Here is a 22,180-nt window from a genome sequence, read left to right on the forward strand (position 1 = left end):
AATTCTTCTCTCAATTTCTAAACTGTGCAATGTTTTGTTTCAATACACAAATTTAAGAAAAAACTTAGATCGATCTAAAACCATTATTTTTTTTTGTATATATTTGAGAAAAAAGATCATTTTGGTTTTGGTTGTACGTACTTCTTCTTCTTTTCAAACCTCTATGAGCAATATTTTCCTCGATTCCATTCTTTAGTCTCCGATGAGTGTATACTTGAATTGAAAAGTGTCAACTTTGGTGAACAACTAGTATATATGATTTAGCACTAAGGTCGTGTCCGATTTTATTTTCAAGAAAGAGAGTTTTCACGTCACAATAATGATTGACATTTGTTTTCAACATTATTGTATCCTTATTATGCTATGAATTATGTCTAATAACATGATTTGAGAACCATCTTATCACCTCACAAATTGTTATAACACCCAACTTTCTAATTTATGCTAATTTAATTTAAGTACATGAGTATGATCGTCAAATTTAAAATTTCATACCTATACATTATTTTACTTTGAAAGAAGAAAAAAGAAATGAAAGTTGCACTGAGGTTGAGAGCAGCCACAAAGAGGCACTTTGGAAGGTCCTTAATGACCAACTCACCATATAATAATATCATTCTCATGATCTTCCCTCTTCCCCACTATGTACCCCCCAATAAAAACCATCATAAATATAATATAAAATAACCTTATAATTAATACACACGTACACGATACTTTTTTCCGTTTAGGATCAATCTTTGATAGAATTACAAATCTTTTATTGTAATTGTAATGGTTTTGTATGATGAAATATGTGGAAGAGAAATGTAAGGATGAGGAGGAGTTGAAGTGGTTGTGATGGTGGTAGGAATGTATATTGTACTTAAAAGTGTTAGTGTGTGGGGGAGGAAAGTCTTGTGAAGTTCTGACATTGTTGAAAGATCCAAAGCAAAATATAAAAAGTAAATAAGGGTAATGATTTTACTTACACTACTCTCCTCCTCCAATGGAGCTTTGGCTTTGTGTTCACACACCTTAGCTTTCTTTCAATCATTCATTCATTCACATTAATGTATGTGTGTGTGTGTGTGTGTGTGTGTGGTGGTACACATCACAATACCACATTACATACCACCTTCTTTCATATCTTTGCTGAGTACTTAATCTTAGTTTACAACTTATAAAATCTTAATTTAATCCTTATGTCATCCCCGTTTGAATTTGATATTTATGATATGTGATTTTGTAAGAAAAGTAAAAAATATATTTGGTCTTAGTCACTCTATTGTAGGGAAAATTAAGGCTCTCAATTCTAAGGATTTGTGGATTTTTGTGTGTGATTTACATTGATTATGTATATCTATTTGCATCGTCCCGATTCATTGTTGTTAAATGGTGGAATATTCATTTAACTCAAGATCACGTTGTTTAGGCATTTTCTACTATGGAATCGTTTGATAGTCAACCCAACATTTCTTGCTTGTTGGGCATTGTCGATTCGAAGATCGATCTTTCCAATCCCTCTGTGAAAAACTACTTGAACTACTATCCTTCGATATCTCCGAAAATATTCTAATAGTGACTCTCATGGTCACGGGAAAGTTCTAACCTTTCATTGTGGTTTTACGATGCTTGTTGAAGCTTTAACTAATCGCTATGAGGTCATTTCAAAGATCTTAGAATTTGACGAAAATTGATTCGTTGACTTTATAGAGCTTTTTTACAATGTCTCAATAATCAAACGAGATTCAACAGATTTTCTGTGTGATTTACATGTCAATGTGTATTATTATTCAAGGTTTCTATTTGTTAAGCATCACTACAATGTTATCCCTCACGAAATTACTTCTCAAATAAAAAAAAATATTTATTTCTTGTCGAGAAAACAATATATTTTACCTTATTTAAAAAATCAAAAGTTAAACAAAAACTTTTACTATTTTATGTATAGACAAGTATATTGTTTGTTATTAGAATTAAATGCTCCTCTTTTAGCTTCTTTAATGACAAACTTTCCACAAAATTTATCTTTTAATGTTCCTTTCTCTAAATAATCTTTTTTTTCTTTTCAATTATTCTTAAGATATTAGAATAATATATTAAAATACAATTTAAAAAAAAAAACAAAAAATCTAACCATCCATATTTAGAAAAATGGTTCATATTAATTATAATAGTAACTCAATTCTTAAAAATTTGATTTACATGTATCAAAATATTTATAAAAAAAACTCAAATATGAAAAAGATGAATAAAAACATTTATAAAATATAACAAAATATCACTAAATCTTCGTCTAACATATATATATATATAGTAATTATTTGTTAATTATTAAAATGTCACATATTTATCTACATATGTCACTTTAATATAAAGTTAATTATATTCTCATTTTGAGATTTACATCTCAACATTTTAAAATTTAATGTAACATATACTCTTTTTTTTTCTTCAAATGATATATATATATAATAGAAAAACTAAAGACTGAGCTATTTATTACATTACACATAATATTTTGAGAGTTCAAACTTATAATTTATTTATTAAAATTTGAAAAGTTCAAATTCTAAATAAATAGATTATTTCTTATGCCTCTAATTTATAATTTTAAACAATTATCTGCCTTGATAATTAATTTCTAAAGTACATTAAAAAAAAAAAAAAAAAAAACCCAAACTATACAAAGGCCGATGCATCGTAAAATTCAAAAGAAAAAGGAACCGATATAATTAATATAATTGACCGACATGTCGGTTTCAAGTCATCGGTTTTCCTCTTCCCCTCCCGTTTCCGTACGCTTCTTTGCAAACCGCATTCGGCTTCTGCGACGGAGCGCACAGCTGAGATGACTGTGGACATCCCTGCAGACAGTTATCCCCCAAGCTACCGAAAACTGGATCTTCACCGCCTGAGAAGAATGCCGCCGGTGGCTTCCCGGTCAAGAAGTTCCCATCCAAGTATAATCTCTTCATTGTTTTCTTCTTACTGAACTCTAATGGGATCACGCCACGTAACCGATTGTACCGTAGCGACAACGACGACAACGCCGGATAGGTGACGAAATTCACCGGCACGTTCCCTTCGATTCTGTTGAACCCCAAATCGATGGCAACGAGATCGCTACCACCAGCGGTGGCAGGGGAGATCTCGATATGCGTTAAACTATTATTAGCGAGATTGATCTGTTGAAGAGAGGGAAGGAGGAAGAACCAAGACGGTAAGGTTCCGGCGAGGTAATTCTCACTTAGTTCGATAACTTCCAATTGAGTGGAGTCGGAGAAAGACGATTTATCCAAATACCCAGAAAGGGAATTTCGTTTTAAGGCGAGTTCGAGTAAGTTAGGTGGGAGTTTAGGAAGAGAGCCGGTGAGTTGATTGAAGCTGAGATCGAGACGTCTTAAAAGAGAGAGAAAATGCAGAGATTTGGGGAGATTCCCAGTGAGGGAATTATGAGAAAAGTCCAAAGATTCAAGTGATTTGAGATTGGAAATAGAAGGGGGAATGGATCCAGAAAAGGAATTGGATCGGAGAGTGAGGATTTGGAGATTAGAAAGAGAGGAAATTGCAGAGGGGATGAAACCAGAGAAGGAATTATCAGAGAGATCAAGAACAGTTAAGTAAGTAAGTTTGGAGATAAGTGGAGAAAGAGTACCGGAGTAGCCAGCAGGGTCGAGGGTGAGTTGGGTGACACGAGTGGCAGCGGAGTTGCAGAGGAGGCCGCAAGAGAAGAAGGTGCGGCGAGGGAGGGCGCAGGGATCGGTGGAGAAATTCCAAGAAGCTAAACAGGACCAAGGGGGAATGGAGGAAGGTTTAATGGCGGATTTAAAGGCTTTGAGGGCGAAGACATCAGAAGGGGAGGTGAGAGATTGAACGGAGGAGGAAAGAGAGAGGAGGAGGAGGAGAGAAAGGAAGGAAGAAGGGAGAATCATGATTTATGGTGAAGAGAAGGGGTTTTGGGAGAGATTTTAATGGAAGAATGGATGGAAGGTGTGTGTGTGTGTGTGTGTGTTTGTGTTGAGATATTTTTTTAATTAGGCATTGGTATGTGTGTGTCGATGGATGGATCCGCAAAAGAAGTTGGGACTTCCACATAAACATTTCTACATCTTTTTCTTCTTCTTTAATAAAGACCTCAAACTAAAATTAAATAATTTAAACTATAAAGTTCGCTTCTCTTCTTACAAACTTTTTAACATGTTTCCTTATTTTAATACTTAAATGCATTTCATCCTCATGCCAACCACATCAACCTAGCTATCAACTACAACAAACTCTTCTCTTTCCACAGTCCATGATAGACTAATACATACCAATATCTTTTTTAAAAATGACAAGTATAGCAAATTCTATTGACAATCAAGTTTGTTGGTGTCGCTCTTGCTAGTTAATCTCGATTGGTGTCACTCAATGTTGAAGAAGAAGTTGGAGAAATGTACTGAAGAAAAAGATGTTATCGGAAAAGAAAATGCTAGAAGAAATGTATGAACAACTTAAATTGATAAAAAATGATAATGTTGTAATTTCACGCCTCATGACATTATGAACTTTTAAAGAGATTTCATTTTTACCATTTATCATTGAAATTTATTTTTTTAAAAAAAAGAATAGACTTGACATCAAAATACAGAGTTAAATAGAAAGATTGAAAAACAAAAACTGATCCAAATTTTTTTATAATTAAACCATGAAAGAGATGGCCATATGCACCATAAATAGTGAAGATCAAATCACTCTAATGTTATAGCAATGAAGTAAAGTACGAAAGCATCCATGAAAAAGGAGAATGTCGGCAATGAACATATATAGGTTTAATATTTTTGGGATCAAATCAATATCACAAAGCAACCCAAAATAACTTTTGAAAGGTATTTGTGACTATGAGCATTAATTGCACTCTTTACTCTTTCCAAGCCAAAAGACAATATATGATCAATGGGCCAATAAGTGTGTTTTTGAGACATTCATTTTGTTATTAGAGTCTAGATTATGATAATCTATTCTAATAGTGTACAAATATCAAAACTAATTTGATTTTAAGAGTATTTGATTAGAGAATAGTCAATACACAAAGTAGTTCTATAGTCAATACACAAAGGCCAAATGTTTCTTCCAATTGCATCCAATGTCATATGGCTCCCACACTAAGGGACAATTGGTCATAGTAAAAAATTCATATAGTAATGATATTAGTAGTAAAGCTGAATAAAATGTTTTCTTTTTTCTTTTAAAGAACCTTATAATTCATAAATATTGTTAAAATGGTATCTATGGAGTTTGTGAAGAAAGAATTGTAAACTTTTAACTTTCGTTTGTAATCGATATTTCAATACTTAAAATACATCTAAAAAGTTTTTTAATCTTTTAAGTTTATTTGTGGTAAGAGATAGAATAGTGGGGAATAAAGAGTTATGAAGTCGGTTGTTTGACCCTCATGTTATGGAGAAGTGAAATGTAGCCCAGTTCATGTTTGCTTTTAGGATTATCATAATAAAATCATGCTATTATATTTCTTTTCTCATATTCCTCCATCCTTTCGGTGTTTCTCATCCTCATCTCTCTTATATATCACTATTGGTTGTTCTTTCATTTATCTCTCACTTTTTCAAATATAAATTATAATGATAATAGATTATAATAACTCATTCACTTTGGAAAGGCTCCAAATGCTCTAAAAAGTTGAGTTGATAAAGACGTAAAATTGATGTTATGTGATTGAAGTGAAGAAGAAGAAGTCGTGCACTTGGCAATTTCTTATTTTATATTATATTCCTTTTTTGTATGTGAGGCATTATCGAGAACATCCGGTGGTGCCATTTCCGGTTGAAACCATGAACCACTCACTGCCACTCCACCTACTACTACTATACTCACTACTCTTCACAATTTCCTCCGCCTCGATTCCTTCCGTTTCCCAAGAAATTGAAGCTCCGCTGTCCAGCAGCAACGAAAATCTCTTCCCTATCCGTAGAGAGGTTTACGGCGATGGCCGAATCTTCGATATCACTCACCGATACTCCCCAGAGACCCCCTGTTGGGACTTCCAGGAAAATGGGCTCGGCCAGTTTGTGTGGTTGACGAGGACCATGAAGAACGGCTCCGAAGCCAATTTCTCCCAGGTTAAGCTTCCCAATCATGCCGGCACGCACGTTGACGCTCCTGGTCACATGTTCGATCATTACTTCGACGCTGGATTCGATGTCGATACGCTCGATTTGGGAGTGCTCAATGGTGGGTAATACGGGGAATATATTTCTATCATTTCCCCCCTTTTCTAATTAGAGATGAAAGTTTTTGAAGACTGCTGAGTTTTAATCTTTTACTCCACCCTTCTGTTGTTTGATTATGTGATTCTTGCAAAAATTGGATGTGGGAAGTTGTTATTTTGTTATCTATTTGGTTATGGAGGATTGGGTCTTGTCTTGCTTAATTACCTGCATTTTGGAGCAATAGATAATGATGTCTGTTTGTATGTTAGGTCCTGCACTGTTGGTGGATGTACCAAGGGACGCAAATATAACAGGTGTGTGTTCTTAAAATATGAGTTGGGATTAGTACCAAATGCCAATTTTCATAAAGAGATCATTTGCTAAAGTAGAATTTGAATATATGTCTACTTTTATTATTTTATATTAAGTAATATGAGGTAGTTTTCAATTAAGAAAAATTTGGGTGGGTTTGGATTGTACCAAACTAGTTTTAGGAGAATCCATTACCAATCTTAGTATTTATTTTGGGACATGGGGACTTTTGAACGCCAGTCACTTGGGATAAATAGATTGGCTTGAACAAGATAAATTCTTACTTTCTGATCATTAATTACTTAAGAATTTGTGTTATTATATTTGTAAACTTTAAAATGTATTTTTACAGCTGAAGTTATGAAGTCCTTAAATATCCCCAAAGGAATAATACGCGTGTTGTTCAGAACACTAAATACTGACAGGTAAAATCATTGATGTTTATACATGTCTTCAGATTTAGACTAAAATCCAATATGTTCAAAATCCATTAGTTTTTTAATTCTCTAACAAAATTACTGTTTTTTTATCTGTTTAATTTGTGGGAAGGCATACATGTATACAGTATAAAACGACTATATTTATCTGATAGGCAACATAAAAAATTCTGTTTTTACTTCCCATCTAAAGGCCTCATTGTTATGCTTACCATTACAAAATTATTGACCACTGTTCAATTATCTTGTTCATTGAAGATAATAGGACATGACAAGAATTGTTGAGGATCCCACGTCGAAAAGATGTGGAGATCTAACAATTTTTATAAGATAGATGAGGTTACTCCTACGATTACTAGTTGTTGGTAAAATGAAATCCCAAGTTAATAAAATAAGTATTAGCTTGAGCTTCTATAACCAATGGAGTTGTACTAATGTGAAACCAATGGAGTTGTACTAATGTGAAATTAGTTGCCATTTCAGGAAGCTCATGTATAAAAAGAAATATGACACAAGCTATACTGGATTCATGAAGGATGGAGCTAAATGGTTGGTGGAGAATACTGACATCAAACTTGTTGGTGAGAACTGAGATAGGCAATGCCTTCCTTTTGCAATCTTACGACTAAAAATGCCTATGGTGATTGTTTGATATGATAAACAATGAAATGTACTCGACTCAAGGTAAAGAGTAAAATAGTTCTATCTGGAAGTACTACAAAAATTCATCAATTATATGTTGAATGTTTTTTCGCTCATCACTCTTATAGTTAGCTAACTGGAGAACATACGTCACTCTTGTAACTTGTTCATCGCTGATTTCCGTCTTTTGTGTACTTGGAAGGTGAAAAGTGGATTAGCTGATTTGATTCAGAAATATCATATGAGTAATTTTTTCTTTTGATAATGTATGGGGTGGGGGAATCCAACATTTAAATCATGTGGTTGCCATGAAGTTTTGATAATGTATGGGGTGGGGGAATCCAACATTTAATCATGTGGTTGCCATGAAGCTTGATATGGTCGGTGTTAGTTGAGCAATTCGGCAATGATTAATTATTTTTTTTTGTTTTTATTCAAATTAGATTTCCTATTTTGCATCGAAACTATAATAGATAGTTAGAATTACCATTCTTGTTTTGAATTCCCCTACTTTAAATGCAATCTCTTCCCCCTGGATGCTATTTAATAAAGTATTTGTTTTTATTCTTTAAACTGGGATGAATATGATGACTTATATGAGACATATTTTTTAACAACAGGACTTGATTACCTATCAGTTGCAGCTGATGATGACCTGATCCCAGCTCACCTTGAGCTTCTGGAAAGCAGAGTAAGATTTTCAATTTTACTAACGATACCTTTCTGACTGCTCTATCTATTCATTAAAACAACCTCCATTAAAATTCATCTTTGGGGCAAGATAAAAGTACCTTCAAGTGTGTAAATAAAAAAAATCAAAGTGATTACTAGAAATAAACATTTCTTGTTTTTGTGTGCTGTACATGAGCTGATGATCTGGGATTTCTGTGAATGATAGCTACCATGCCAGTTCATTTATTGATCTGCTATGTTGCCTAGTAATGTTACACTCAAAGATGAAGCCAATGCAGATGATAAATTAGGAAAGGCCATTTTAAGAAAGTTACAGACAACCTTGAGTTTAAGATAATTTCAGTGCATGACCACTTTGTTCTGAGGATGAGTAAAAACTCATTCTACAACTTCACTTGGAATTACAAACTAGTTTCCTTTTGTTGGTGCTTGATGTAATGTAAACAGTGTAAGATCAAATTTTCTTTGTGTTCAGGAAATCATTCTGGTGGAAGGCCTAAAACTGGACGACGTTGAGACTGGATTATATACGGTTCATTGCTTACCTTTGAGGTTGTTAGGAGCAGAGGGATCACCAATACGATGCATTCTAATCAAATGAAAATTATCTCGTAAGTCCCATTTTTATAGAATTGATTCTTAATCAATCATCCATTAGTAAGTGTGCTAAGTTGTTTTTGGATACTCAAGTTTGGTGGTTGTGATTAATATGATCCATAAACTTGAGTTCTATTTCTACACTATTTTACCAATTCATCAATGATATTTCTTTTTGTCTCAGAATCTTAAGTTTGAATTAAGGCATCATGGGAATCCTTCAGCTTTCAAATCATGGAGAAACTCCAAAACAGGTGAATGTGATGCATGTACATAGGAGTATTAAAAACGTCGAATAAAAGATGGTTGGGTTGTGTTGATTAAATTCGTGTTGGATTTACCATCAACTCGAAATTTCGATTCGGATCTCGGGTGCAACTATTTAGTAGTTAGTTCCAAAATGATGTATATATGTATAGTTTTAAGGATCTTCTTTGTTGTTCTGCATATGTGGACAGCCTATATTGTTTAATGTAGTAAAAGACTTATATATATATCTATACATACACCTTTGAGAATTGTAAAAAGCAAAATAGAATCGAAAATCTACACCAAACAAGAGAAGATATTCTATCAATAAATACTTAAGACTTGTCCATACCGAAGATATTTGAAATTTAGAAGAAGTTAGTCAAGCATCGTGAGTACAAAATCCATATTTTAAAGATTTTTTTCAAAGGGTTGGATGAAAAGACCTAAATTGTAATTTGCTCAATTAATTTTACTCAAATCTTTTTTAAAAAGTAGATATGATTTATTTTATTTTACTTCTTTTAAGATTGAAAGAAAAATATATTAATGGAAATAAACAATTTTTTAATATAAAAAAAAACAATAATAGAGCTTAATATTAATTAATATGTTGCCAAGGCTAAAATAAATCATATTTATGCTCATAAAAACAAAAATTAAATACATGTTTCTATTAAATTATTAACTTAAAATAATTTCTATGAATTTATTTACAAAAATATATTGTGGTTTTCCATATCAATTGTTTCGAAGAGTCCGAATATATTCAACTTCCCTTTATCTCTTGATAACAAATTCCTTCGGGGCTTTGCCGATCATGAATTCCCGGTCTTCTTTTCTCCTCTTCCTTTTGTTCCAGGCTCTCCTCCTTGCCGCCGCTTCCACCACAGCCTACCCTTCCGTCGTCGATACCGGACCCACTGATTGCTCACTTTCCGACGGCGACCTCACTCCTATTCGCCGGGAGGTGTACGATAATGGAAGAATCATCGACATCAGTCATCGGTTCACTACAGATATGCCGGCTTGGGAATCTGACCAAGGCCTTGGCCAGTTCCTCTGGCTTCCTAAGAGCATGAAGAATGGCTCGCTTGCTAACAATTCTGAAATGAAGCTTCCGGCTCATACTGGTACCCACGTCGATGCACCTGGTCATGTTTTTGATCACTACTTCGACGCTGGTTTCGATGTTGACACACTCGATTTGGAAGTTCTCAATGGTATTGTTCTTTAATTTCTTTTTTTATTTTTATTTTTTGTGTGTGTTTGTGGTATTGATATGGTCTGAATCTATCTTAAATTGAAGCCTCAATTTAGTACGAAAACTATAATTGCTTTAAATGATGAGTTAGATTATTGGTTTAATCGTCTTATATATCTGTTTTGTAAGGTCCTGGACTGTTGGTGGACGTTCCAAGGGATAAGAACATTACTGGTACGCGTTTACTAGCATTATTCGTTGATTTTCTTTTGTATGTTTCTCGTTAATTTAGCTTTGCGTTAGTGTGTGGATATATTTAACAATTCATGAATTGAATGAATCTTGAGGTTCTTTATTGTTGCAGCTGAGGTGATGAAGTCTTTAAATATTCCCAAAGGAGTTCGTCGTGTACTCTTCAGAACATTAAATACAGATAGGTAAAGATTTTTGAGTTGTCATCAGGATGAAGAACTTTCAGTTTGTTCATTTGCTTTTAAAGAGGAATCATCTGAATTTAATCCTTCAGCTGTTTAAGTATTGATGCAATCTGTTTGATATAATCGTTGTTACTTTTATTTTTAGGAATTTGTTCTTCTAGGTTTTCATTTCACATGTCTTGTTCTTATTATGGGCAACCCAAATCTGAATTTCTGAATTTCTGAACTTCCAATGTTATTATTGGGCATACCTATGTTACTGTCTAATTAGCCAATTCTTCCTTTTTGGCCCTGTTTTTTTCCTTATTTTAAAAATCAACTTTAAACTGGAAAGGCCATCTTATGTTATCTGAGATTTAATGTCTAAAAGTGTCAAATGCAATAGACCATTAATCCTCGTTTGTTTTTGTTTATGGGAGGTCAATTTAGCAATGTGTTTTGTAAACTGTAGAGTCATGGTCTTGTAGTGAAGAAAGTCTTCCAAACTTCAACTAAGAAACTTTACTCACCTTTGATCCATTCCAATGCAGAGGTCTCATGTGGAAAAAGGAGTTTGACACAAGTTATGTAGGATTTATGAAAGATGGGGCAAAATGGCTTGTAGAGAACACTGATATCAAACTAGTTGGTGAGAGAGATTAATCTTTTAATTTGAAGTCGAATTTTATAGTTTCTGAAACTCCAATAATTCAACTGAAGTCTTCTTCAATCACGCAGGAATTGACTACTTATCAGTTGCTGCCTTTAAAGATCTTATTCCATCTCATCTTGAATTTTTAAGAGGCAGGGTAAGGATTTTTTTCTTTTTTCTTTTTTCTTTTTTCTTTTTTCTTTACTAGAGAATATATTCTATATATACCTGTTTAGGTATCTTTATTATTTAAACCAATTACACAGGGTCTTGAATTTCTTCTTTCTGTTCACTAGATTGAGAATAGGAATGGTATTTTTCGAGATAGAGCTTCTATGTGAAAAATGAAGCATATTCACTTTCTTTAATGAATGTGTCGATAGCATGATGTTTGCTTTACAGTTTTCCTGATGGCCATTAAATTTTCACCTCTGAGTCACCTTTGATCTAATTCTTTCTTTTATGAAATAGAGCGTTGGTTTCTTCTGTCTTCTGACAACAATTGTTATGAGAAGGGAGAAATTTCTTGTTGCCTATTCAAACAAATGACTTAAGCTTCTCCCCTCTCCCCTCTCCCCTCTTCCCTCTCCCTTCTCCCTCGGAAGTTACCGAAAAAGATAGGATATAATGTCACCCCCACCTTATCTTATCCCAATTAGTTCAGGAAGTCTTCTACAAAATACCAATTTTTCCTATCACATGTTTAATTGTGAGAGTTTTGCATTTGTTATGTTTTGATGAGTTATATAATATATTTTGTAATTATTGTAATTGCTCTTAAAGATTACAGCTTACACACATCTATTGTTTCCTTTTGAGCTGTACTGAGAAATGAACAAAGATCACAGTAATTCCCTTTATTGGTTCAGGAAACCATTCTGGTGGAAGGTTTAAAGCTTGATGGCGTCCAGCCGGGTCTATATTCAATCCATTGCTTACCTCTTAGGTTGCTTGGTGCGGAGGGGTCGCCTATCAGATGCATTCTAATTAAGTAGTATAGTAATTTCGAGTTCTGTTAACAATAAAAGTTTCTCTTAGTTGATAGAGTTAATAATTAGTTCCAAACACAGTAGAAATATTTTCATGCTCAAATAATCAAGTTTAGATGTAAAGACTGTTATATCTAATTAATTGGTAAGAGCTCAAGATGTTCTTATTTAAAAAATGTTGTTGAAGACATACAAAAATGATGCAATCAAACCAAAAACATGAGCTTCCAAACCCATCTAACAAAAGGCCCCTAAAGTGTTGAGCTCTTTACTAATTCCATCCATAAATCAGTTTAATCCTTTCTATTCTTCTTGTTAGATTTCATCTATCTCAACAACTCCGCTTTTTTCAAATATAATAAAATTAATCCAAATATAGTCGAAATTCTATCTACGATAGATGTTAGTAGATTACTATTACACTATTGCATGGATTGATTATGGTATTTTACAATAATTGCTTTTATATTTTTTTTCGCATTAGGTTAATTTACATGTAGAACAAAACGTGAAATATTTATGGTTGGTATAATAATAATAATAATAATAAATCGATAAAGTCACTTTTACATAAATTTCAGATTTACCTATGTTGGTCTTATTTTTTCGAGACGAGTATTTAATTCCTTCATAATTTTTTTTTCCTGTTTGTTCTGTTTGTTCTCTCTGTCTTATTTTCTCTCTTTTTTCATTACATGATGGCATCCTATATAGATAAGTGATAAAATACGATTAAGACTTTTTTTGTGTTATTTCAAGTTATGGGGTTGGAGACTTTTTTTTTCAATTTATTTTATATTGGGGTAAATATCGTTGTGTTTTGTTTTATTTTTTAAAAGCTCCTGCATTATCTATTTTAATATTTAATTCTTTCTAAATGTATAATTAATAAAAAAAAAATTAGAATTATATGATACGTTTGTGTACATATATTTTTTTAGTATTAATTTGCTCCTTATTTTTTTATATTGCTTTGCTCTATAAAAAGCATAGCTAAATTTTTTTTATACACAATCAATAAAGTTTTGGAATAAGATGTATTTTCTTCTATACTATAAGAAATATTTTTTCTTTTGGTTATATAATAATTTTTTTCTTTTGATTATATAATATTTATTCATATGTGTGAATCTACGTAGAGAATATATATGAACCACCACAAGAGGTTATTGTAAATGTTTATTGTACTTTTAATATAATAGAGATAGATAAAGCAAAGTATTAATTATATATATAGAGACAAGGAGAGCAAATTTTAAATTTGCTCTGTTTTCAGAGTCTAATCAGACTAAGAGTCTTTTATCGCTAATAAATTTACTATATTTGTAATTCTTAAAAAATTGTTATACATTTAGTTATTAATCCTAGAAATTGGTATGTTATTTCATTTTATTTTACTAGCTCATTTAATTTTTAGATAATTTTGAGTTATAATTTCATCCTTGTTGTATTCTCTTTCATTCTCTTGTTCAATTGGATGAAAACTATATGAATTTGCATTAGTTAATCAATTTGTATCTCTAAGATCTTATTTGGTAATAAATGAAAAGCACAACAACAAAAACGGTTTCCAAGTAGAGCCTAAGAAAATCGTGATTTTGCGAAGTTATTTTACTGCCTTCGTTTCTTCTAATAACGATTTTGTCTGTAGTTTTTCAAGTTTTTGGCTTGATTTTTTCTCCATGGTTTTCAAATTTTCAAAATCTTGACTTGATTTTTGCAACTACAAACAAAAATGAATAGCAAAACATAGAAGTATATGAGTATATGAAACTAAACTTGAGAACAAAGTAATTCTTTCTCTAAATTAGGATAAATATAGTACTCGGCCTGGAGAAACTTTGGTTAGAAATCATCTGTAAAGTAGATTCTTAATATTAAAAAGAAAAAATTGACTTTACATGAGTTAATAACAATAATAATAGACCACATAAAAGAAAGTAAACAATCCTTTGAAGACTTATGAGAGCGTTGAGGAATCAAGTCATAGTATTCTTCCATTTCTCGCAACAAAAAAGTTGAATCACTTTCTACAAGTTGACTATTATTCAAAGCAATCTCATATCATCAACAAAAATCATTTTATAGAAGAAACCCCTGAGAACTGTACATTATTCAATGTATATGAATAATAATTAAAACAAACCATACAAAAACTATTAAACAATATACAATTATTCAAAAGTACTTTTCCCTTTATTTCCAAGTTACATACATATATGAGATTAATAGAATATATAATTTTCAAGAAAAGCAAATTATTATTCAATCAGCCTTAAGTTACTCTCTCTTGATGATGATCTTCACTAATTAATTTTCTTCTAATGGCAAAGCTACAACAAAGTGGGAACTAGTATATAATGCTTCCTTTTTTCATTTTAGAAGCAAACATATAAAAGGCAATGAGCCAATAAATATAATATGAGATATATACTTTAAAGTTGACCTAAATTGTTGCAGAGTTATTTTGATTTTTCAATTGGGTTTGGCATGTGGGGTTTTAACATTTAGGAGTGATCATGTTGTGTATAAATTGGATGGGTTTTGGGTTTTAATGGCCATATCTCAAAACTTGATTATTCTTCTGTTTTTTTCAAAAGTAAACGATGTCTTATTTTAGTACATTTGGGGTTCATGGGTGGTGGGTAGTGGTTATGGTGATGTTGGTGGTGATGGTAGAAGCGACACCACCAGGGATCGCTAATAATCCAAGCCATGCGACGTGCAAGATTAAAAAGTATAAACATTGTTATAATTTGGTGCATGTTTGTCCAAAGTTCTGTCCTAATCAATGTTACGTAGAATGTGCCTCTTGTAAGCCTATTTGTGGTAGTGGTGGTGATGATGCTAATCCTCCACCGGAGGATACTCCCACTCCACCATCCCAAACTTATTATTCTCCTCCACCTCCGGTGGCTGTAACCCCGAGCCCTCCTGCTTTAAATCCTAGTCCCCCACACTCTCCCCCATTACCTTCACCGACACCAACACCGGTCACTCCTTCTCCTTCTCCTCCTCCACCGGTAACTCCTTCTCCTTCTCCTCCTCCACCGGTAACTCCTTCTCCTTCTCCTCCTCCACCAGTAACTCCCTCTCCTTCTCCTCCTCCACCTGTAACTCCTTCTCCTTCTCCTCCTCCACCGGTAACTTCTTCTCCTTCTCCTTCTCCACCGGTAACTCCTTCTCCCTCTCCTCCTCCACCGGTAACTCCTTCTCCTTCTCCTCCTCCATACTCTGAAACTCCAAGCACCCCTCCGACTACTTCGACGCCTCCTCCTGTTACTTCAACACCACCTCCTGCAAATCCCAATCCTCCGAAATCTCCACCGACAAACCAACCTTCATCACCACCGCCTCCAACGCATACCAACCCTCCATCAAACCCCACCCCTCCCACTGTATCACCGCCTCCTCCAGTTACTTCAACACCACCTTCTGAAAATCCTAATCCTCCGGCATCGCCTCCGACAAACCACCCTCCATCAACACCTCCAGAAAATCCCACCCCTCCTGAAAATTCCAACCCTCCATCAACACCTCCAACAAACCCCAACACTCCGTCGACACCACCATCTGAAACTCCCAACTCCCCACCTATTAACACTCCTTCGCCGGCTCCTCAAACACCATCTCCTCCAGCTTCAACTCCACCATCTTCATCGGCTGGTGCAACAAAGAGAGTTAGATGCAAAAATGCAAAATATCCTCAATGTTACAACATGATTCACAATTGTCCTAGCGCTTGCCCTAATGGATGTCAAGTTGATTGTGTTACTTGCAAACCTGTCTGCCGTAAGTATATATATTAATCAAACAACGCCTAAAAAAATTATATTTTGATGCCTAACTTCTTCTTTTTTCTTTTAAAATGATGAATTTTAAATTTTTGGTTGAAAATATCAGATTGTGACAGACCAGGAGCTGTATGCCAAGACCCACGTTTTGTCGGCGGCGACGGTATAACCTTCTACTTCCACGGCAAAAAGGACAAAGATTTCTGTCTCGTTTCCGACCCCAACCTCCACATCAACGCCCATTTCATTGGAAAACGAAACCCTTCCTTGAAACGAGACTTCACTTGGATAGAATCCCTAGCTATCCTCTTCAACAACCACCGTCTTTTGATCGCCGCCCAAAAGACTGATGTTTGGGACGATTCCATCGACCGCCTCAATATTGTCCTCGACGACCACCCAATGGCCCTCCCAATATCGGAAGGCAGCCAAGTACAACACCCAACCGAAAACCCCACTGTCATCATCGTTCGACTAGCGGCAACAAACCACGTGATGGTGGAAGCCAAAGGACTGTTTAGAATCACAGCCAAGGTGGTGCCAATAACAAAAGAGGATTCAAGGATTCATAACTATGGAATAGAGGAAGGGGATTCGTTTGCACATTTGGATGTAGGGTTTAAGTTTTTTGAGTTGAGTGAGGACGTGAATGGGGTTTTGGGGCAGACTTATGGAGCTGGGTATGTGAGTAGTATCAATGTGAAGGCAGCTATGGCAGTCATGGGGAGAGGGAAGGAGTTCGAAACTTCTAGCTTGTTTGCGGCAGATTGCGCTGTCTCTAGATTTGGCGGCGACGGCATTGTTGGCGGTAGAGATGAGACTATATGAAGTTTTGGGTTTTGAAGACATAAACATTGGGAATTATATTGAACAAAGGAATTTTATATGATTTGTAAGAATAATAAAAATGCATTGGAAGGAAACTTGTTTAAAGATCTCCGATGGAAATATCATTCTAATTACTACTATAAGTAATACATAATAATACTATATAACTTTTTCTTTCCTTAAATTTTCTCTTCTGCATTTTGATTCTAATGAGCAAAAACTATTATGACATGCCGATATTTTCAAGGTTCGGTTTTGTCATAAGAAGGGAATCAATATTTCTATTGGAACGTGAGAAAAAAAAAGAAAAAAAGCAACAATATAAACAATAGACATCTTAACTTAACTTGGATTATAATGATTTGGCATGAGATCTAAGTTAATCAACAGTTTGATCAAATTAGATAAAGGTATTTCTTCATCTAAACTTTAGTTTTTATAATACCATGTGGTTGATAATATATCAAAATTAAAGGACTTATAATAACTATGCAAGTAGATCAAAAACTATGTCTTAAGCTTGGTAACTATGTCATGTCTTATGCTCCAACAAACGTGTGATCTCTAATATAGAAATGACCAGTTTTGCCAAAGCAAATATAGTTGTTTAGCTTTCATACTTATATATGACTAAGAAGTCTATGCTTCAAATCTTCTACTCATTATCGTTCTAAAAAAACATTTTTGCCCCTTAATTTACTGCCATGGTCATATAATTAAACAACCATTTAATTCTTGCATTGTTCTTTAACTTGCTTACAGAGGGTGGACCTTCATTTTAAACGAGATTAGGGTTTGTTATAGTTCTCTTTCTATAGGGGTGCAATAAGAGAACTTTTTAAATGCATGGTCACTCAACTTTACTAACTCCCCAACTCCCAAGCACGTTTAACTGTGGAGGTTTGATAGGATTGGTGTATTACTGCTAGTATGAACGCAACCAGTTTGATGTCATAGTTCTCTAGATGGGGTTTTAGAAGAAAGGCTAAGATCTTGTTGAACTACGTGGCTAGTGATGAACACAAAAATGATTACCACAAGCTCAAGTTTTAATGTAATATATAATATATAATGTTGTAAAGTAGATTATAGATTATCGATGGGGTCTCTTTACCCTCTCCAATTTGGTAAAAATGTGAAGTGCGTCAACTTTTTCCTCCAAAAAAATCCGTCACTATATACAGTACACTTTGTGAGACATACAGTAGAGATGGTTTTACCAAAGTTAAGTCACTACGAATCAATTGTTTTTGGATCGGAGAATAACATTGATATATACATATGCCTCCTTCTTGAACTTTGGCTCAAATCTCTTCTAATTCTCTTCTTGGTTACTCCACTTTTAATTTATCAAATTCACTCAACATTTTAATAATCAATTTAGGGCTTTTGTATATATTAAAATGCTGCTGTTTTTTTGTTGTTTTCTGTTAAAAGTAAGAGTAGTTCAATCTTTGCTTGTGCTAGAGTTAACTACCAAGTTCGTAGTTTGTATCTTTCCCTTTTTTTCTGATGTGAAGCACTTTTGTACAATGGGCCAGCCCATAAATTAGCTATATTCGTGCCCATCTTGTATTTTCACCATATTATTTGTGGGTAGGGGACTTGGTTGGATTGATGCCCTTCCCATTGTGTGGTTGCATCTCTAAATTCATTTTTTCTAGAGATCAAACAAGTATTTTGATTGATTATTGTATAACATAACTGTTTCTCTTTCAAAATAATATTCTAATCTCCATTTTTCACTCTTCCAGAAATCCATCTCGAACAAGATAGGGAATAATCTACAGTTAATTGAAAAATAGGGAGTGGAAAAACTTTTCTATCTAATGTCTAGACGAAGATCGAGAATATTCCCCGCCCGGTTCGGTGCCCAATTAATTAACTATATATACGTCGGTATACATAAACATCTCTTTCAAGCTTCCAACTTTTAAGATTAAAAGATAACACTAATCTAAAATTTTTAAGATAATTACAAACTAATAATAATCTATATCTATCGATGTCTTTGATAGCTAGATCTAAATTTTACGGCAATGATTGCTATATTTGCAACTTTTCTATCAACGTCCAATAATCAAATAGTCAAACCTAAAAGAAAAAGATTGATCATGATGAAAGATGAGAAACGTTATCAAAAGAATGTATAATAAACTTCACCATTAGAATCGAAGCAGCTGAGAAGTGACCAACAACGTAACTCATTGGAAAGCAATTTTTGAAAAGGAAAGGAGAAAGTTATTCAAACTGATGAGCAATGAATTCGAGTGGTACCCTTAACACTAAGCTCCATGATGTTGTAATCATCCATAATGCCTCCAAATAAATGAATAATAATATTGGCCAAGCCCCCTCCATATAATCTCATTTGCTATCAAATATCATAAAGTCCCTTTTTAAAATTTATGTACCTTTCATTTTCTTTTTTACATGTCATGGCAGGCTCTGAATCTTTGTACTTTTTTCTTCCAACAACAGTTCTCATTATTTTTTTTTCTGTACAAAAATGCATTTTTATTACCTATAATAACTCTGCATGCCTATGCTTTCTTTTCTTTTCTTCTTTAGAATCAGCTTTTGAGGTAATTAATAAAATTTGATTCCTTCTTAACACCAAAATAGTCTTACATGCTTTTGAATGAATATGTCTGAACAAATAATGAATGGCGGGGTTTAAAGGGTCATTCTGTGGCTGTCAAAATGATGCCCAAATTTTGTCTGAGGAAGTCAGATATATATACATATATATGTATGTGTGTGTGTGTATATGGCAACAGGGACATGCTTCCTCTTATAACATTTTGACTCTTTAAAAGGAGGATTCCTCCTTTTGAGGTCCAAATTGAAACAGTAACCATATCATATTCTCTTGGCAATAATTTGGGTTTACAAATCTTATACCCTTCAAAATGAACTCTTGATTATGATATCTTTTAGGAATAATGTTTGGAGGAAAGAATAATAGTGAGACACGTTTTTTGTTTTTCTATTCTCCTTTTCAAAAACCACTTTTGTTTTATATTATAATATTAGATAACATAGTGTTTTTAGGTCCAAAAAGAGAGACAGAAACCGAACTAATAATATTTCTTGTAGTACTAATTTAGATATATTAGAATGTATATATATATATATTCATCTCAACATCACACTAGTGTGTGTGCATGTACTATCATGCAGGTAGGCTAACGTCCAAGTTCTCTATTACCAATAGATGAGAAGAGTATGCATCTATTTTCTAAAGGTTATGCAGTCCTTCAAATAATGTAAGTTACGTATACATACACAATATGATCATGTGTTCAACATCACTATGAAATGTTGATTTAATTATTCCGATCGATTTAATATATATGTTTAATTTACACATTTTAACACAGATTTGACATGAATAGGATTGATTTTGGAAGGACAAAAGAGAACCATATGGCAAGAACACCTCTCGAATATAGTTTTGGGTTGCACTTGAAGTAAATTTTGGGAAGGTTGAAAGTGATAATAACGAAAGAATATTAATCTTAAATCACTTTTTATTTGAAAAGAAACTGGTCGTAAATTAATCCATTTAAATTATTTTTTAAGGCTTATGGTTACTTTTTAAAATTCTGCTCTCTACTAGCTTTTAAAATCAAACTCTCATAGGATCAAAACTCACTATTTAATAAATTTTAAAGTTTTACGAGGTAAAGTAGGATCTTTTTTTTTATATATATAAAAACATGAAATATTATCGTTGAGTAACTCATGTATCTTATCAAAATTGTGAAATCTTTCTATTTTATTTTGTAGGAACATCTCGACGTGCTAAAATGGATTATCTTCCTTATTGATCTCTTGTCCTTCTCTTTAGGTAATCTCTCACCAATAAGAGACGCGAAAGTAAGGTAGAAGACAAGTAAGAACATCTTAGGAAATTTTGAAAAAATTAATACACATGAAGTGAAGAGAAGAGATTGACCCTTAAACACTCATAATCCCTTTTTTATTTTCTCTAAAAGATAGATTTGAACTTTACCAAACTTATTTACTTCATAACAGTATACTTAGGTTTTCTGAAAGCTAATGGTAAACCTAACAAAAATAAACATTGGAAATGTATTTTTGAAAAAGATTAAAAGTAAGAAACCTTTGTTTATGAGGAATAAATAATATAGATGGAATAACCAACAATAGTTGTTTTCTTTTCTTTTATTAACACACACATAAATATAAAAACAGTGCTAAACAAAACAACTGTGTCCTAAAATGAAGCATACATTATTATTCCTAACAACGACACACAGCTTTGTAGCTATAGCCAAATTAAATTCTTCTGAGAATGAAGTTTATGACATTCAATATCTTTTTTCAACAATTTAGAAAAACATTGAATATTTAATGCCTTATCTTTGCTTTTCACATTTGGTTGTAAATATGACAGAGATTTATGAACGTGGGAGAGGCCCAAAGGACAAAAACATAAGATCTTTTCAATTGGGTATCAGAAAAATTAAATGTCTTTTCTGAAAAATTATAAAGTCTTCTTTATATGTATATATTTTTTCAAATACTAAGCTGTAATTGTACCCTTTGTTTTTCTCAACTTCATTAATTTATGCATGTTCTTCTCTTGCTTTTAATTACTCTATATCAACCTTCTTTCCTCTTATATATTCAAATGTTATAAGTATTAAATAACAATAGTTATAAAGTTTGGTTGAGCCATGCTACGATATTGAAGCTATCATAGAAAGTTTCAGTATTTATTTCTCCAGTTGGCAGGCTTATATGTTTGACAATTTTTCAACATGGAAAATGAGGGTTTTTTGTTTTTTTAAATGATGTTTAGCTTTGAAATCGAATTAAATGATAAAAAGAAAAACAGATTTTAAGAATAATAAATAATAGAAAAACGAAACCAACTTTTTCAAAAGTTTCATGAAGATATAAGATTCTTCTGGTCTCCTAGGATTATCAGGTAATTAAGCATCCAAATGAGAGTATTGTATCAAAGAAGAAAAACAACTTTGGCATCGGCCCTAACAACGGTGAACCCTAATGAAGACCGTTTTGATGGGACATGTTGTAGATGGTAGATGAAGAGATCTCACAATTTCAAGAGAACTCATAATCTTTATAAGCTACATTTATTACTTCACTTATTACTAGCTAATTAGTTTTTGAAATAAAA

The 22,180-nt window shown here is 33.2% G+C and overlaps 4 protein-coding genes across 4 annotated transcripts; 3 read left to right on the forward strand and 1 right to left on the reverse strand.

Moving 5' to 3' along the window:
* Nucleotides 1-2,628: 2,628 nt before the first annotated feature.
* LOC101221363 (polygalacturonase inhibitor 1) lies at nt 2,629-4,072 on the reverse strand. Its single transcript, XM_004136914.3, has one exon. It carries the CDS (start codon nt 3,915-3,917, stop codon nt 2,745-2,747), a length of 1,173 nt encoding a protein of 390 aa, XP_004136962.1. The 5' UTR covers nt 3,918-4,072; the 3' UTR covers nt 2,629-2,744.
* Nucleotides 4,073-5,638: 1,566 nt separating this feature from the next.
* Nucleotides 5,639-9,402, forward strand: LOC101221604 (cyclase-like protein 2). Its single transcript, XM_004136915.3, has 7 exons — nt 5,639-6,216; nt 6,464-6,508; nt 6,859-6,931; nt 7,427-7,524; nt 8,206-8,276; nt 8,754-8,889; nt 9,060-9,402. Exons 1-6 carry the CDS (start codon nt 5,817-5,819, stop codon nt 8,877-8,879), a joined length of 813 nt encoding a protein of 270 aa, XP_004136963.1. The 5' UTR covers nt 5,639-5,816; the 3' UTR covers nt 8,880-8,889; nt 9,060-9,402.
* LOC101221830 (cyclase-like protein 2) lies at nt 8,822-12,617 on the forward strand. Its single transcript, XM_011660589.2, has 8 exons — nt 8,822-8,889; nt 9,060-9,129; nt 9,987-10,347; nt 10,518-10,562; nt 10,693-10,765; nt 11,296-11,393; nt 11,483-11,553; nt 12,266-12,617. The coding sequence occupies exons 2-8, from the start codon at nt 9,085-9,087 to the stop codon at nt 12,389-12,391; spliced, it is 819 nt and encodes a 272-aa protein (XP_011658891.2). The 5' UTR covers nt 8,822-8,889; nt 9,060-9,084; the 3' UTR covers nt 12,392-12,617.
* A 2,329-nt stretch (nt 12,618-14,946) lies between these two features.
* Nucleotides 14,947-17,191, forward strand: LOC101217259 (formin-like protein 20). Its single transcript, XM_031888497.1, has 2 exons — nt 14,947-16,177; nt 16,289-17,191. Exons 1-2 carry the CDS (start codon nt 14,992-14,994, stop codon nt 17,005-17,007), a joined length of 1,905 nt encoding a protein of 634 aa, XP_031744357.1. The 5' UTR covers nt 14,947-14,991; the 3' UTR covers nt 17,008-17,191.
* The last annotated feature ends 4,989 nt before the right edge of the window (nt 17,192-22,180 follow it).

This window comes from Cucumis sativus, chromosome 7 (assembly GCF_000004075.3).
Source record: "Cucumis sativus cultivar 9930 chromosome 7, Cucumber_9930_V3, whole genome shotgun sequence".
Lineage (NCBI taxonomy): Eukaryota > Viridiplantae > Streptophyta > Magnoliopsida > Cucurbitales > Cucurbitaceae > Cucumis > Cucumis sativus.